This window comes from Eucalyptus grandis, chromosome 9, assembly GCF_016545825.1.
Source record: "Eucalyptus grandis isolate ANBG69807.140 chromosome 9, ASM1654582v1, whole genome shotgun sequence".
Taxonomy (NCBI): Eukaryota; Viridiplantae; Streptophyta; class Magnoliopsida; order Myrtales; family Myrtaceae; genus Eucalyptus; species Eucalyptus grandis.
In genome coordinates this window covers 21,277,556-21,294,308 of record NC_052620.1, presented here as the reverse complement: position 1 = coordinate 21,294,308, position 16,753 = coordinate 21,277,556, and the positions used below count along the sequence as shown (strand labels likewise).

The 16,753-nt window shown below is 41.3% G+C and overlaps 1 protein-coding gene and 1 non-coding gene across 2 annotated transcripts; both read right to left on the bottom strand.

The window, feature by feature from the left end:
- LOC104418565 (mitogen-activated protein kinase kinase kinase 18) lies at window positions 1-1,464 on the bottom strand. Its single transcript, XM_010029944.3, has one exon. It carries the CDS (start codon window positions 1,353-1,355, stop codon window positions 228-230), a length of 1,128 nt encoding a protein of 375 aa, XP_010028246.2. The 5' UTR covers window positions 1,356-1,464; the 3' UTR covers window positions 1-227.
- Window positions 1,465-7,707: 6,243 nt separating this feature from the next.
- On the bottom strand, window positions 7,708-9,228 carry LOC104418564. Its single transcript, XR_005546461.1, has one exon. It is a non-coding gene; the product is annotated as a mitogen-activated protein kinase kinase kinase 18 (transcript).
- Between the last annotated feature and the right edge of the window lie 7,525 nt (window positions 9,229-16,753).

The following is a 16,753-nucleotide window of genomic DNA, read 5'->3' as shown; positions in this document are numbered from 1 at the left end:
TTTTATTTCCTTTTTCATTGCATTAAAGAAAGCATCTCTCTCTCTCTGTCTCTCTCTACATCTCTCTCCTCTGTAATGACCGAATCGATATTCACAGTCGCCGAAAAGAAAAAAGAAAAAAAATGAATCGATTGAATCAGAACCCCCAAAAAAAACATCATCCTAGACTCTCTGCTATGTCTGTGCTCTGTTCTAGCTAAGCTTGACTCTGCTTTCAACGATTCCGATCATCTCACGGTCAGCCAACCCTCGGAATGTTCCCAATTGGGCCTCTCGTGGCTCGCCAACTGGCCAATCCGATCCATTGCCCATGAAGAATCCGACGAGATCTCCAACGCGGCGTGCTCTGTAGCGAATAACGGATCAGAATCCATCTCCGAGGAGGGAGAAACTGAGCCGGATTCCCAACTCGTTCTTGAACATTGCGTCGAGACCCAGTCTTGGAAATCGAAGTGGCACCTCGGAGAGGAATCCGCGAATTCGACCACTCCGCAGTCTCTTACGACCTCCTCGTCGCTGTTGAGGCAGTCGACGGCGAGGAAGGGGTGCTTCAAGAGCATACGGGCTGTCCACCTCTTCTTCGGGTTCTTTGCGAAGCACTTCATCAAGAAGTCCTTCCCCTGCTCCGACAACCCCTCGGGGATCTCCGGGATTTCGTCTCCGACTCCGATTCTGATCATAAGGGCGTACGCGTTCGACTCGGCCCGCGACCCCCATGGCGGCCTCCCCGTCGCCATCTCCACCACCGCGCACCCGAGCGCCCAGACGTCCGCGGGCGGCTCGTACTCGTTGCGCTTCACCGACTCAGGCGCCATGTACATGGGCGTCCCCCGCCACTCGACCCCGCCCTGTTTCCCGCCCTTCGACAACCGCTCGCCCGCTCTCTTCGCGAGGCCGAAATCGGCGATCTTGACTTCTTCGCCGCCGCTGGGGAAAACGAGGATGTTCTGGAGCTTGACGTCGCAGTGGACGAACCCTTTGGAGTGGACGAACTCCAGGCCCTCCAGGATCGACCTCGTGTGGCGTCTGATCTCGGGCTCCGAGAGGAGCTTCCCCCTCGACTTCATGCTGTCGGCGAGGCTGCCGCCGGCGGCGTACTCGAGGAGGACGTTGTAGAGCTCCTCGCCGCTGCGCTCAGAAGTGAGCGAGTGGCCGAAGCAGCGGACGATCCGCGGGCAGTCGCCGAGTTCGCTCAGGACCCGCCTCTCGTGCCTGAGGGAGGAAGACAGGGCCGCGTCGCAGGACTTGACGGCCATCAACGGAGGGAGGCCGGAGGGGCAGGTTTCGGCGGGCGTGGCGAGGTGGATGGTGGCGAAGCCGCCGTGGCCAATCTCTTTGCCACGGACCCAATCCATGGCTTCGCGAATCTTGAGGATTTTCAGGGTTTAGAGAGAAGTTTTTAGAGAGAGAGTGGACGGGATCTTTTGCTCTGTCTGTCTCTGTTCTGCGTGGGTTCTTGCTTTGCTTGGGGAGGAGGAATGAAACAGAGGAGACACCGGCAGGCACGCGTTTATATCCTAACGAGGAAAGTAGAGGATCTTTTTTTTATTTTTTTATTTTTTTATTTTATTATTAATACTACTTATATATAAATATATATACAGACGAGTTTCCTAATTTAGCGAACCTCAGTGCCACGTGATTGGTGCGCATCGCGAAAGGATTATATTCTCGCGGGAGATATTTATTCACTTGCCTGTAAGGATTTTTTTTTCGCTTATAATTGCTTTATCTTAAATGTTAATTAGTGAGCGATCAAATTTAGTTGAGCAGCGAATTGAATCGTCAAATTTAATTGCACGTGTCTTGAAAAAGAGCTCCCGCCTATAATAACTCTATTAATATGGGAAAATTACTTATTAGCAAAATCCATAAAAATATTAAGTACCATTCGAATACAAACACGTTTTCAATGCATGAATATGGTATTTTCTTTTTTGTTAACGAGGCGAATTTTACTGTTTTTTTTTTTGGGTGTGGCAAATTGCCTATGTTTATTTATATGAGTTGGCTCATTTCTTTATCCGTAAGGAATTTTCCTTACAATCTATAGTTTACCAATTTTGTATATTAATCTTAGTATCTCTAATATTACTCATCAACTTGTCAATGATAACTTTTATATCGATACACCGGATGGATTTTACTATAAATTCTTATTGGGTGCTTGAGTAGATTTACTTAGTAATGCACCTCAAGTTTTATGTAAGTAAAGCATTTTATTGAACATCTCAATTTCTAGTGAACCCAATCTTATCAAGATTAAGCAATTATCACATAAATTCATAACATGTACCAGATCGGATCAATTACAGTTTAAGAAAATACTTGGATGATATACTATCAGCTCTATTCATTGCACGCACGAAACATAAAACCAGAATTCACTGAGCAAGAAACGTGACTGCCAACTTTTGTATCGATGGAAGTGACCTAAGAATCACGTTTCTCAAGTTGGCAACCCTCTACTGGGGACATGACCCGTAGCAGCACGAGTGCGCCTCAAATTCAGTGACTTACTCCGCACCCCGCCCATCCCACTTTGCACTATCACATTTATTAAATTAAATTATCATATAAATAAAGAAATCTAAAAATAAAATAAAAAACCGATCGTGTTTCATGATACTTTGTCGCACAAAAATATCAATCCAGATAAATACACATGATTTGTCATTTTGTCCCTCCACTTGACACTATACTTGTGTGATTTGAGAAGATCTGGGGGGGCCCCTAAGGGTTAGATGGACAAGGGGAGGAAAAGAATGAAAAAAATTGAAGGCCTGCGTAAACCCACGGTCTAATTTAACTGGCCCGCCTTCGCATCACTATCGCAACATGCATATTGCAACCTAGTACGTGATGAAGCTGGCTTTTTTTGACCTAAGTATGTCTTTAAATTATTTTGTCTGAACTCTAAAATGTAAAACTTCAATGGTATAATAACTCTTAGGAACTTAGGAGGCTATTTTGAGGGACGGGGGGTGGGGATGGACTTGTTGACTATCGTTGGGTAGGGTTGTATAGTAGCAATCAGTGGCATATGAAGTGAGATAGTGGAACTCACAAGAGTACTTATTGGGTTGACTTGTGCTTTTCATGGTGTCAATTAACTGACTTATTGGCTCAGTACCCTGGATTAATTAACACTTTGCATATTAGCAAGATTGAATTTCTTTTTTTCATTTCTTTATCCCAAGGGGAAGTTTAAGGAGAAGTGAGTTTTCTATGACTATCGACAGCTAAAGAAGGACGCAGATCTTGCGAGGATGCAAGTTTTATATCTTAATTTAAAGAACAAAAATGAATTTTGTACAATTAAGGAAATTTTAAGGTTCTAACTACTAATTATTCTCATCTTATGTACAATCTATTGAATATAATCTCACATTGCTTGACAATAAATCTTATATCCTATTTATGTTCATGTAGCCTTCCTCTCTTTAATAGTTTAAGATTTTGGGTTAAATTTTCTAATATTAGTGTCTTGAAAATAGAATCATTCCAAATAAAGTGTACTTCGAGAGTGCCCCATGAGCAACCATTTAGAAAAATCACGAAAGGAATAATAAGTTGCGATTGAGAGGATTGGAAGATGTTCCCTTTAGTAGAAGGTTGATTTGAGCCATTTAACTGACAAGGAATTATAGTGTATGTATGACCTCTTGCTTGGTAAAATTGACCAGCACCAACAACCCTCTTTGGGTAATAACATGCGACACTCGCAGCCCAGAATATTCAGTTTTATTTTAAGCCAAACCGGATGCAAGTTGGAGTAAAATCAAAGTGATTCTATGCTTGGTACACGAGAGCCAAACTCACACCACTCCGACCGGAAACGGACCTTGAACTGGCCATTTCAGTTTCGAGCCGGTTCCGAGCCGGTTCCGAGCGTAACGAGTTCTGACTTTCAAGAGGTTCCAATCATTCCAAAGTTCTAGAATGGCTTTACCCTTGCAACAAATCAATAAACATCAGCAGGAAAAGAAATACACCAGGCTGCTAAATCCCTAAGAATTGCCGCCGCTGGTTGGGCCCTCTACGTTTGGTATTGACATTTCTCTTCCTTGTGTTGACCGTCCGCTCTGTTCACACCCACCGGCACGAGACATGTGTTGCTCTTCGTTGACCCTTCTCATTTTCCCTTGCGGTGACCATGATCCAATGTCACTGTGACCTAACCGAGTCGCCCGCGTCAATTAGTCCCGGATAGAAATTCACCTAATCGCGGTTATGTAAAAGAAGTAGACTTTTATTCGGCACGTGAAAGTTAGATCCAAGATGTCATATCCGGGTTCTTAAAATTACGGCCAGTGAAAAACTCCGGTGCGCACGGGCCTCACCCCTTAAACTCTTATCCTGTTAAAATTTTGCCATGAGTCAAGTTGGTTTTGCTACATGTCAACTATAAATCTGCAACACGAAGTTTCAACGTCGGGAGTACATCATTGATCATACCAAACATCACGAGATTTAACATTTGGTTTGATAGAAATTGTACTCACGTAGAATACGGAACTCTTTTTTAAAATGAATTACGATCTTCAATTGATGCTCCAAACTAAGATATATTAATTTGCATCTTTTGTCCCTTTTTTTTTAATTTACATTCTATATAGAATGGGCATGTGCATCTGAACATTCCGATGCTCTTGTCCCAAAAAAGTAGGAATAGTGAGTGACCAGTGAGTTTGATGAAACTTCTTTATCTTAGGAGGGAATAAATGGCTGATGTACCTTCCTCAACCAATCAGAAGAGACACAGAGAGGTGCTCAACCAATTCCTTGGAATTATTCTCGTTTTCCTAAGCGTCAATTTCAACCGACAGAGATGAATATGTCAAGTCAAAACATGAATATTTCCCCTTCTTGGAAAATAAAAAAGACAATTCAGAGCATATGCTCGTGGAAAATGCCAAAGACGCCAAACTCAAAAGGATTAGAACAGCTTGCTCGAGCGATTGATGAAAACGTGATGAAAACGTGATGAAACTGTTGACCGATTTCATTTTCCTTATTTTCCAATCGATTACTTTATTTTATATATTTAAATGTGATCTTCTGGATAAAAGGCACGGTCAGTTGGGGGGGGGGGGTTGGTTAGTGCATTCACACACACATTATTATTATATTGTTGACAAACCATTCTCACCACTATTATCTGTCACATCTGAACTACATTCTAATTATTGGTTGGATAAATTATTCAACTAAATAACATGGGGAAAAGAATGGCTTAATCCATTTTTCTAATGGTTGGTGTCGGCTAGCGAGGAATCCTCATGGCTCGGTTCAATAGAATTAATTAATTGAAAGCCGAGCAACCACCCCCAATATTTCTGGATTTGTAAAAACATTTTCACTAAATAAAAAGAAAATAAACCCAATAAAGTTTCTAACTCGAACCAATTTCACATATTAGCATGCTTTTGACTTGAATATTTTATTTAGAAAATAAAAAAGAAAATTTGATGTTTAATTCATTGGCTCTCCCCTTTGGCCTGTTATTATTAAATCTGGAGAGAAAAAGAACCATTTCCTGGAAAAATATTATCCGTATTCTAAAGAGCAAGGGGATACAGATAATATCATAAAAATAATGAGCTCATTGGTTTGGTTTGTTTCAACTTGACCTAAACATTTGGTAAAACCAATACAAAACTAAATTTGGTATTTTTGTTGTCCTTCACATCGAAATGGGATGACCTAAAAAAACTCAATCTAATTTTTGTTTGAACATGATATATAAACTTGAACTGCCCTTAATTTCAATTTCTTGTCCAAATGAAAATGACCACGTGGCATGTCAACAAATTCCTCCTATGTTCAAGGCTCCCGGTCCTAGGAAAAGCCGAAAACGAGTGTTCATGTGGGTCAACTGGATGGAGTTGATCCGTACCAGTGGAATCAATACAAGCAGTATAGATCACCCAATTTAATCTAAATTAGAACGAAGGAACTCAAAAGGAACAACGAAAGCATATCCTTCGGCGGCAGGCACCGGTTGGTGAACAGAGAAATTGGGTCAACGAATGGAGAATCTCCTTTTCTTTCCCTTTTTTTCACCATTTTTACGTAGAACCGAAAGGCCAAAAGCGACACCGACGGCCAGAGCAGAGGGGGGGGCCCCTGCATCATCATCGCCCTCGTCCCCGTCATCAAAACCCACTGACACAGAGAAAGATCAGAAGAGAAGCGAAAGAAACAGACCCTTCGCAAACCACGCGATCTCTGGTCGCGACCCCCGACAGTAGTCGAACTCCCGCGACCAATGGAAAGCAGAGCAGAGCACCGCGGGCGAAAAGATTCACGCCACCTCGTCACGCGAAATCGAGAAGGGACGAATCCGGATTGCACGTCCTGCGCCGAATCGCACGGCTGCATGCAATGCATTTGCAGCTGGTCGCATCCGGTTGGTGGCCATGTCCGTATCGACGGCTGCACGTTCGGTGGTGCTCTTTGGGAAATTGACCGGTTCGTTTCATTTTGGCCTACTAGCAGCACCGATTTTGAGTCCGCGGCACTAGTTCCGTTCGAAATAAATAAATAAAATCTGGGGTTCGCGACAGAATGAAAAGATGTCTCGTTCCTCAAAAAAAGTAGTTGACCTGAAGGGGCGCCCATGTTAACGATAAAGATTGTCGTTTTAGGTTTTCGAATCTTGTACGACTCTTCCTAACTAATTTAGCTCATTCACCACGTCAGAAATAATTATGCACTCGAAAGATAAAACGAAATGACTATACGGATCCATTCGTGAGATGAATGAGATTTGATAAGGACTTCTGTGATGGTCCTGTTTCTGACTTTGCTAGTGTCCATCCTTCGGAAAGATACTAATGATGAGATTGCGCACGACCATCTTAATGTGTAGCCTTAGACTTATATTTGTATCTATCAAGGCGCACCACATGAAATTGATTTGCAAATCAAGTTTGTCCTAGTAGGTATGGGGAACAAGGTGTAGTTGGCGCTGGTTGAATCGAAACTTCCATGTGCCTATTTTTTTTTTTTATAAATAAAACTTTAGTGAATCTTGACATATGTATGCAGTAGAAAGTAAGAGATGTTATTGCATGGTCCTCAGTTGAAGGAGATCGCCAAAAGAGAGTTCAAATATGAACCCATCCGCGATATCCAGTTGAAATTATTGTAATTTAAATCTTAAGCTAATGAACTGATTAAAATATACAAGCTGCTCCATATCACATTGAATTTATCAAGTTGGAATTCTCCAACACTTTTCTCACTACCACTTTAACAATCGCCTCCTAAGCATGCTTCTCTAATCCATATTAATTTCTTCACCATCTTATTTTAACACGAAGTTCCACATTGTTGCTATGTATGCTATGTATTGTAGCAACCATCATGGCAAACTCGAGGTCGCTTTGCTCTAGTTGCCCCTTTTAGATAAACTATAATGGCCATTTCCACGGGAAACGGTATTGACAATGAGATCCATAATAGATACTAAGTACATTCTCATAAGAAGCTTACCAAGAGAAAGCTTAAATCTAAACTCTTTAACGTACTCAATTAAATCTACCTTCGCTAAAAAATTTAAGATTGGGCCAACTATTATATAGAACTATACCAAAAATTCCTTAAACGGTTTAGAATTATGTTGGTCAAATTAAAATATTTAAAACTCAATTAGTCGCTTTATAATATGCTTCAATTTTCAGCACTCCACATGAGTCGCCAATCCACTAAAAAAGTGCAGAGCATTCAGTCAAACTTTGCACAACTAAAATTCCAGCCGCATAAAAGATCTGATTTTTCTTTTCATTGCATCCCGAAAAAATCTGTCTGTACATCTCTTGTCTGCAGTAACCGAATCAATATTCACAGTCGTAGAAACAGAAAACGAATCACTTGAACCAGAGCCGTCGGAGTGAACCAAAAATAATCATCCAAGAACTCTGCTCTGTTCTAAGCCCAGCTGACTCTGCTTTCGGAATTGGCACGAATTCCGATCATCGAACGGTTACCCAACCCTCCGAATCTATCCAATTAGGCCTCTCGGGGCTCGCCAACTGGCCAATCCGATGGATCACCGATGAAGAATCCGACGAGAGCTCTCCAACGACTGACGGATCAGAATCCATCTCCGAGGAGGGCGAAGGTGAGCCTGATTCCCAACTCGATCTTGAACATTGCATCGAAACCCAGGATTGGAAATCGAAGTGGCACCTCGGAGAGGCATCTGGGAATTCGACTCCGCAATCTCTTACAAACTCCTCGTCGTTGATGCCGCGGTCGAGGGCAAGGAAGGGTGATTCAAGAGCATACAGGCGGTCCACCTCTTCTTCGGGTTCTTTGCGAAGCACTTCATCAAGAAGTCCTTCCCCTGCTCCGACAATCCCTCTGGAATCTCCGGGATTTCGTCTCCGACCCCGATTCTGATCATAAGGGCGTACGCGTTCGACACGGCCCGCGACCCCCACGCCGGCCTCCCCGTCGCCATCTCCACCACCGCGCAACCGAGCGCCCAGATGTCCGAGGCCGGCTCATATTCGTTGCGGTTCACGGACTCCGGTGCCATGTACATGGGCGTCCCCCGCCACTCGACTCCGCCCTGTTTCCCGCCCTTCAACAACCGCTCACCCGCTCTCTTCGATAGGCCGAAATCGGCGATCTTGACTTCTTCGCCACTGCCGGGGAATACGAGGATGTTCTGGAGCTTGACGTCGCAGTGGACGAACCCTTTGGAGTGGACGAACTCCAGGCCCTCCAGGATCGACCTCGCGTGGCGTCTGATCTCCGGCTCCGAGAGGGGCTTCCCTCTGGACTTCAGGCTGTCGGCGAGGCTGCCGCCGGCGGCGTACTCGAGGAGGACGTTGTAGAGTTCCTCGCCACTGCGCTCAGAAGTGAGCGAGTGGCCGAAGCAGCGGACGATCCGCGGGCAGTCGCCGAGTTCGCTCAGGACCCGCCTCTCGTGCCTGAGGGAGGAAGACAGGGCCGCGTCGCAGGACTTGACGGCCATCACCGGAGGGCGGCCGGAGGAGCAGGTTTCGGCGGGCGTGGCGAGGTGGATGGTGGCGAAGCCGCCGTGGCCAATCTCTTCGCCACGGACCCAATCCATGGTTTCGCGAATCTTGAGTATTTTGCAGGGTTTTGAGAGAAGTTTTTAGAGAGAGAAAGAGATGGAGAGAGTGCGCGCGCTTTCTTGCTCTGTCTGTTCTGCGAAAGTTTCTGCTTTGCTTGGCGAGGAAGAATGAAACAGAGCAGACACCGGCGGGCACGCTTTTATATACTAACGAGGAAAGGAGAAGATTTTTTTTTTTTTTATTTAATTAGTAATACATATATATATATGCGCGAGTTTCCTAATTTAGCTTACCTCAGTGCCACGTGATTGGTGCGAATCGCGCAAGGATGATATTCTCGCGGGAGATATTTATTCAATTGCCTCCAACGAATTTTTGATCATAATTGCTTCATTTTTAAGTGTTAATTAGTAAACGACCAGATCTAGTGGGGACGTGAATTGGATCGTTGAATTTAATTGCACGCGTCACGAAAAGAAGCTTAAGAGTATATAATAGCTCTATTAATATTTTAAGATAACTCATTTGACAAATCCAAGTAAATATTAAGCACCGAACATATTTTTTAGTACCTGGATATAATACCCTTTTTTTGTTATGAGGAGGATTTTAATTGAAAATTTGTTTCAGATTGTCGGTGGTTATTTAGATTAGTAAGCTCATTTATATATCCAAGAGGAATTTGTCTATGGCCTATAGTTGACCGATTGTATATTAGTTTTAGTATCTTTGATATTCCTTAGTCATATGCAAATGATAATAATACTAGATATATTAAAAAGGGCAAATAAAATGATTTATAGATTTGCTTGGTAACACTTCTCAAGTTGTTTTTGTGTGTATAACATCTCATTGAACATCCCTAATTTCTATGAACCCAATCTATCAAGATCGAGCAATTATCACATGGACACATAACATATATCAAATCAAATCAATTATATTATAACATAGACATACTTGAATTGTATGAAATCAGTTCCATTTATGGCATACTTCATAAAACGAGTCATGTCGGGTATTGGTCGAGGCGAACTGTGAGCATCTTTCGCGCACGAAACATCAAGCCAGAAATCACTGAGCAAGAAAACGTGATTCCCAAACTTTGTGCATCGATGGAAGCGAGGTAACAAGAAGCATGTTCCTCGAGTTGGCAAACCTCTGGGCACATGACCCAGGGCAGCACGGGTGCCCCTCATATTCAGTGACTTACTCCACACCCCCGCCCATCACTCCTGGCAATATCACATTTATTAGATTAAATTAAATTATTGAATGAATAAATAACTAAATAAATAAAGAAATCTAAAAATATCCCATCGTGTTCCACGCACCATTTGTCATTTTTGTCCCTCCACTTGACAAAATACTTGTGTCATTTAAGAAGGTTCGGGGGGCGCCCCTCCGAGGGTTAGATGGAGAAGGAAACCGAAGGATATCGCGGACTTGCCAGCCTAACCCATTGGCCCGCCTCCACATTGTTCTCCTAAGATAATTGATTGCATGATAATTTTTAATATAATGTGAGAATAACAGTTTATTTTGGACAACAAAAACCAAATTACAAATAATTATAAATTATTATGAGACCTACTTTTTCAATGATTTATGGCTTATGGTAAATTATTATTCTCACAATATCCTAAGAAATGTTATGCTAGTAAAGCCATTGTTTGAATTAGAAACATGTGATGAAGCTGGCTTTCTTGTAATAGCAAAATTGATTTTTTTTTTTTTTTTTTTTCATTTCTTCACACGAGGGAAAAATTAAGTTAGAAGTGAGTTTTCTATATGACTACTGATAGTAAGAACAAAATGGATTTTGTACAATTAAGGAAAGAGTTTTAACGTACTAATTATTCTCATATTATATATTAAATTTTATCTCACATTGCTTGATAGCCGGTCCTAAATTTATGTGATCTCTCTCCATCAAAAGATTAAGTTTTTGGGTTGGAGTTCTCAACATAGCTATCAATGCCTCAAACATTGAATCATTTCAAATAAAGTATACTTCGGGAGTGCCTTGTGAGCAACCATTTACAAAATTATGAAATGACAAGTTGCAATTGAGAGGATTGGAAATGTTCCGTCGAGTATGAGGTTAATCCGTGTCGTTTTTTTGGTCGAATAATTCGAGCCATTTGACTGACAAGGAATTATGGAACATAAGCTAAGGGGTATGAATGACCTTCTCTTGCTTGGTTTGCGGCCAACGCCAACAACTCTCTTTGGACATTAACATAGGACGCTTGCAGTTCAAAATGTTCTGTTTGCGCCATAACTACTACTCACTATTAAGCCATAGCGTGATTGCTGCACCACCGGATGCGAGTTGAAGTAATAATTGGAGTGATAATGTGCTTGGTACCCAAGAGCCAAACCTATGATATGACACTCCAACCGGAAATGGACCTCGAACTAACCATTTCAGTTTCGAGCCAGTTCCAAGCGTAATGGGTTTCGAATTTTGTGTTCCGATTGCGTGAAATCGGAACCTAAGGGCGGTTTCAAAAGTTCTAGAATCTGATTACCCCAGCGTCAAATCACCAAATATCAGCAGGAAGTATAGACGACGGAATGACAGATTCCTAAGAATTGCGGTTGTTGGTTGGGCCCTAAATCTTTGGTGTTGACATTTCTCTTCCGTGAACTGACCATCCGCTCTGTTCACACACGCCGGCACGAGACACGGTTTGCTCTTCGTTGACCCTTCTCATTTTCCCTTGCGGTGACCATGATGCAATGTCATTGCTGACCTAACTTAGTCGCCCGCGGAAATTACTCCGGATTGAAATTCACCTAATTACTGTTCTGTCGGAGAAGTGGAATATAATTCGGCTGGTGAGAAGTTATACTCGAGATGTTATGTTCAGATTTTCCAGATCAGACTAGTGATTAACTTTTGAGATCCAAAAGGTCACAAAAAATCATGACCGGTGATAAACTTTGGTACACACTCGTGTTGCCCCTAAAGCTCTTACCCTATTAGGTCCGATCAATTTTACTACACTTTGACTACATATCTACAACACAAAGTTTCATCGTTGGGGCACATCATCAGGCTTACTAAACATCATGAGATCAAACATTTGGTCCGATGAGAACTCTACTTTCGTAGAATGCGAAGCTCTCTCTTTAGAATGGATTGCGACCCTCAATTGATGCTCCAAACTAGGATATTTACAACTACTTTGCATCTTATGTCTCCCTTCTTCTTTTTCTTTTCTTTTTCATATATATGTTCTATATAGAATGGACATGTGCACCTGAATATTCAGATGCTCGTGTCCCAAAAAAGTAGGAATAGTGAGTGACCAGTGAGTTTGGTGAAACTTCTTTTTTTAGGAGCGAACAAATGGTAGATGTATCTTGCTCGACCAAACCAAGAGAGAGATACTCAACTAATTCCCTGGAATTAACCTAAAGGTCGATTTTTGAACAACATCAATGAACATGTCTAGTAAAAACACGAGTTTTCTCTTTTTTAGGAAAAGAAAACGTGATTCAAAGCATATGCTCATAGAAAATGTCAAGGATGCCAAACTCAAAAGGATTGGAACAACTCGAAGGTACGATTGCTTGCCTCTCGACTACAGACTTTCAAAGAGGGCGACAAAACAGGTTCAACAACAAGAGGAAAAAACGGGATGAACCTATTGACCGATTTCATTTTTCTTATTTTCCAATCGATTACTTTTATTTGTATATTTTTAGGCGTGTACATGTGATCTTTTGGATAAATGGCGTGGTCAAAGGGGGTGTTTAGCGCATTCACACACGTCATCATCATTATTATATTTTTGACCAACCATTCTCACCCACTGTTACCTGAATTACATCCTAATTATTGGCTGGACAAATTAATTAGCTAAATGACATGGGGAAAAGAGTGGCTTAATCCTTTTTTTTAATGGTTAGTGCCGACTAGCCAGGAATCTTCATGGCTTGGTTCAATCGAAAAACCTATCCACCACCCCCAAAATTTGTGGATTTAGAAAAACTTTTTCAACAAAAAGAATAAAATAAACCCAATAAAGTTTCTAACTCGAACTAATTTCACAAATTAGCTTGGTTACAACTTAAATGTTTTATTTTAAAAATTAAAGAGAAAATTTAATGTTTAATTTGTCGGTTCTACCTTTTGACCAAGTATTCTTAAATACAAGGAACAAAAATAAAAAATCTCCCGAAAAAAAAAAATTATCCGTAACCTATAAGGCAAGAGGATACCAATAATATCATACATACATACCTATATATATATGTGTGTGTGTGTGTGTGTGTGTGAGGGGAAGAATTCCAAATAATGGTCCAAAGTGCACTCATTTTTTTAAATAAAAGCATGAAGTGGTTAAATCTATCTCAAAGAATGACCTGAACTAGTTATATTTGTTTTAAATAAGGGCCTCACCTCACTGGCTTACCGACTCATCATTTGGCAAAAAATTTTGGCCGACCAAAGGTATTTTCATCAAAACACAACTTAAATTTAGATTAAAAAATAAAAAATAAAAAATAAAAACTTAAGCTTAAAAAAAAAAAAAAAAAAAAAAGAGGCAGAGGAGCCCCTCCCGCCTATGGCCACCACCCCATTGCCAAGCGGGTGATGGCGCTAGCCAACGGGGTTGTTGGCGCTTGGGTGAGGGCTGGTGACCCTCGCCCAAATTTGGGAGAGGGTTGCCGCCCTCTCCCGCCTTAAGTGAGGGTCGTTGGCCCTCACCCAAGTGTCGATGACCTCGCAAGTCATCGCCGTCGCCCCACCGATGATGAGGCGGCGGCCATAAGTGAAAGGGAGTCCTTCATCTTGTATCTTTTCTTTTTTTTTTTTTTCTTTTTTTTTTAGTTTGTTTTCAATGAAAAAAAAAAGATAAAATTTAAAAGACAAAACCGCCATTATCAAATAGTGAGTTGAGGCCCTTCTTTGAAACCCATATGATTACTTCAAGTCATTATTTGAAATAATGTCCACTTTAAGTTCTTATTTGAGAAAATAGTTAGATTTCAAATCTTCATTTGAAATAATGTCCACTTGAAATTCTTATTTAAGAAAATAATTATACTTTATATCCTTATTTGGAATTTTTCTATATATATAATAAGCTCAATCATATGATTTGACTTGAAAATTTGGTAAAATCAATATCAAACTAAATCGGTATCTTCACCGTCAATTTAATATGGATTAGGACGAAGGACCTCAAAAAGGAGCAAAGAAGGCATATACCTCCGCGGCGGGCACCGGCTGGCGAGTAGAGAAATCGGGTCAACAAAATGGAGAATCTCCTTTTCTTCCCCTTTTTCCTCCATTTTTACGCGGAACCGAAAGGCCAAAAGCAAAACCGACAGCCAGAGCAGAGCAGAGGGGGCGCCCCTGCATCGTCATCGTCCTCGTCATCGTCATCAAAAATCCACTGACACAGAAAAAGATCCCTCGCAAACCGCGGGACCCAGCGCCCCCCACCGCGATCTCTGCTCGCGACGGTAGCCGAACTCCCGCAACCAATAGAGAGCCGCGGGCATAAATTTCACGCCACCCCACCCCGTCACGCCAAATCGAAAAGCGACGGATCTGGATTCGATCGCACGTACTGATGGATCGCGCGGCCTGCACGCCATAACTCCCCCACGGCGGGTGGTGGTCGGGCGACCCACCGAGGCCGCATGCATTGCATTTGCAATTGGGGCGGTGGAGGGGGGAGCCCTCGCGCTGGTCGCATCTGGTTGGTGGCCGCCTGGCCCATCTCCGTATCGAAGGCTGCACGTTCGGTGGTGCTCTTTGGGAAATTGACCGGCTCGTTTCGTTTTGGCCTATTATCAGCACCGCTGTTGAGTCCGCGTCACTAGTTCGATTCGAAATAAATAGAAAAAAAATCTGGGGCTCGCCACGGGATAAAAAGGTGTCACGCCCCTCGAAAAGTAGTTAACCCGGAAAGGCGCCATGATAACAAATCGAGGTCGTCATCTAGGTTGTTTGGTATGTGGAAGTGGCATGCCGCATCTTTAACAAGCTTAGTTCATTCATGACTTCAGAAATAATTAGGCACTCAGAAAATATAACGAAATAAACTAGAAGGACCCATTCGTGATCATGAGATAATGAGACTTGATAAGGACATCGGTGATGGTCTCGCGTTTGGACTTTGCTCGTGTCCATTATTTGAAAAAGATACTCCTAGCATAAAGACACGGCAATATTGCACATGAGTAATTTAATTAGTACCATCTTCATATTTAACGCCATACTTATATTAGTATCTATTGAGGCGCATCATATGGAATTGATTTCCAAATCAACTAAATGCTAGTGGGTATGGAAAACAAAGTGCAATTAGCACTAGTCTAATCAAAACTTCCATTTGCCTATTTCTTAATGGATAAGGCTCCAGTGAATCTCGACATATGTTTGTGGTAGAAAGTAAGAGATGCCACTACAAAGTTCTTTATGAAGGGAGATCACCAAAAGATAGTTCAAGTCCAAACCAATATGCGATATCTAACTAATACCACTGTGACCAAAATATTAAGTTAACGAACTAATTAAAGCATACAAGTTGCTCCATATCATATTGAATTTATCACGTTGGACTTCTCCAACACTTTTCTCACCAGCACTTTAACAATCTCATCCTAAGCATCCTTCTCTAATCCATGTTTCCATTGGCACCATCTTATTTTAACATGAAGCTTCACATTGTTGCTAGGTATTGCAGCAACCGTCATCGCAAACTTGAGGCCACTTTGCCCTAGTAGCCTATTTTAGATAAACTATAATGGTCATTTTCACCAGAAACTGCATTGACCATGAGATACATAGTAGATACTAGATACATTCTTATAAGATGATTGCCAAGAGAAAGCTCAAGTCCAAACTTTTCGATGTATTCAATTAGATCCACCTTCACCAAAAAAATTGAAGATCATAAGTATGGACCAACTATTAAATATTAATTGCTTCACACTACGATAAATTTTTGACATTTCACTTTTCTAACACTATTAAAATGTGAGCTTTAAGACACAAGGTGAAGAAAACCTCTTAAGAAAATGTGAGAGGTACTAAAACGTATATCAAAACAAGTTTACTAGTAGACTCATTTATGTATCCAAAAGGAATATGCCATATGACTTATAATAAACCAATTTTGTATTGGGATAAAAAGTTATGAATCTATTACACGGCAATTAATTTAGTTATAAATTATTTAATTTGGCAATTTATATCTTAAACATTTTGATGATTTGCCAATATAATCCTTCTAGTTAATTTTGGCTAGAAGACACTAACGTGGACGCTAGTCGTCTTGTACAGCATGACCGATGTGATGTGAACTATTTTCACAATTTTTTTTATATTTTCTAAATCTTTTTCCCTTTCTCTTTTTCTTTTTTCTTTTTTTCCTTCTTCCTTATCATCAAGACCCAATGACTTGCGAAGGAAGAATGAAGGAAAAGAAAAGAAAAGAAAACATAAATTTTCTAAAAAGTTATAGAAATCGTCAATGTTAGTGTCGATTGTGCTAACTTAACCAAATTCAAAATATTAAAACTCAATTAGCTACTTTATAATATGTTTAAATTTTCAGCGCTCCACAAGAGTCGCCAATCGACTAAAAAAGTGCAGGGCATTTAGTCAAACTTTGCACAACTAATCATCGAACGGTTTTTCTTTTTATTGCATGTTCAAAAAACCTGTCCGT

Coding starts and splice junctions, on each gene's coding strand:
- LOC104418565 (XM_010029944.3), bottom strand. CDS start 1,355: ATGGATTGGGTCCGTGGCAAAGAGATTGGCCACGGCGGCTTCGCCACC.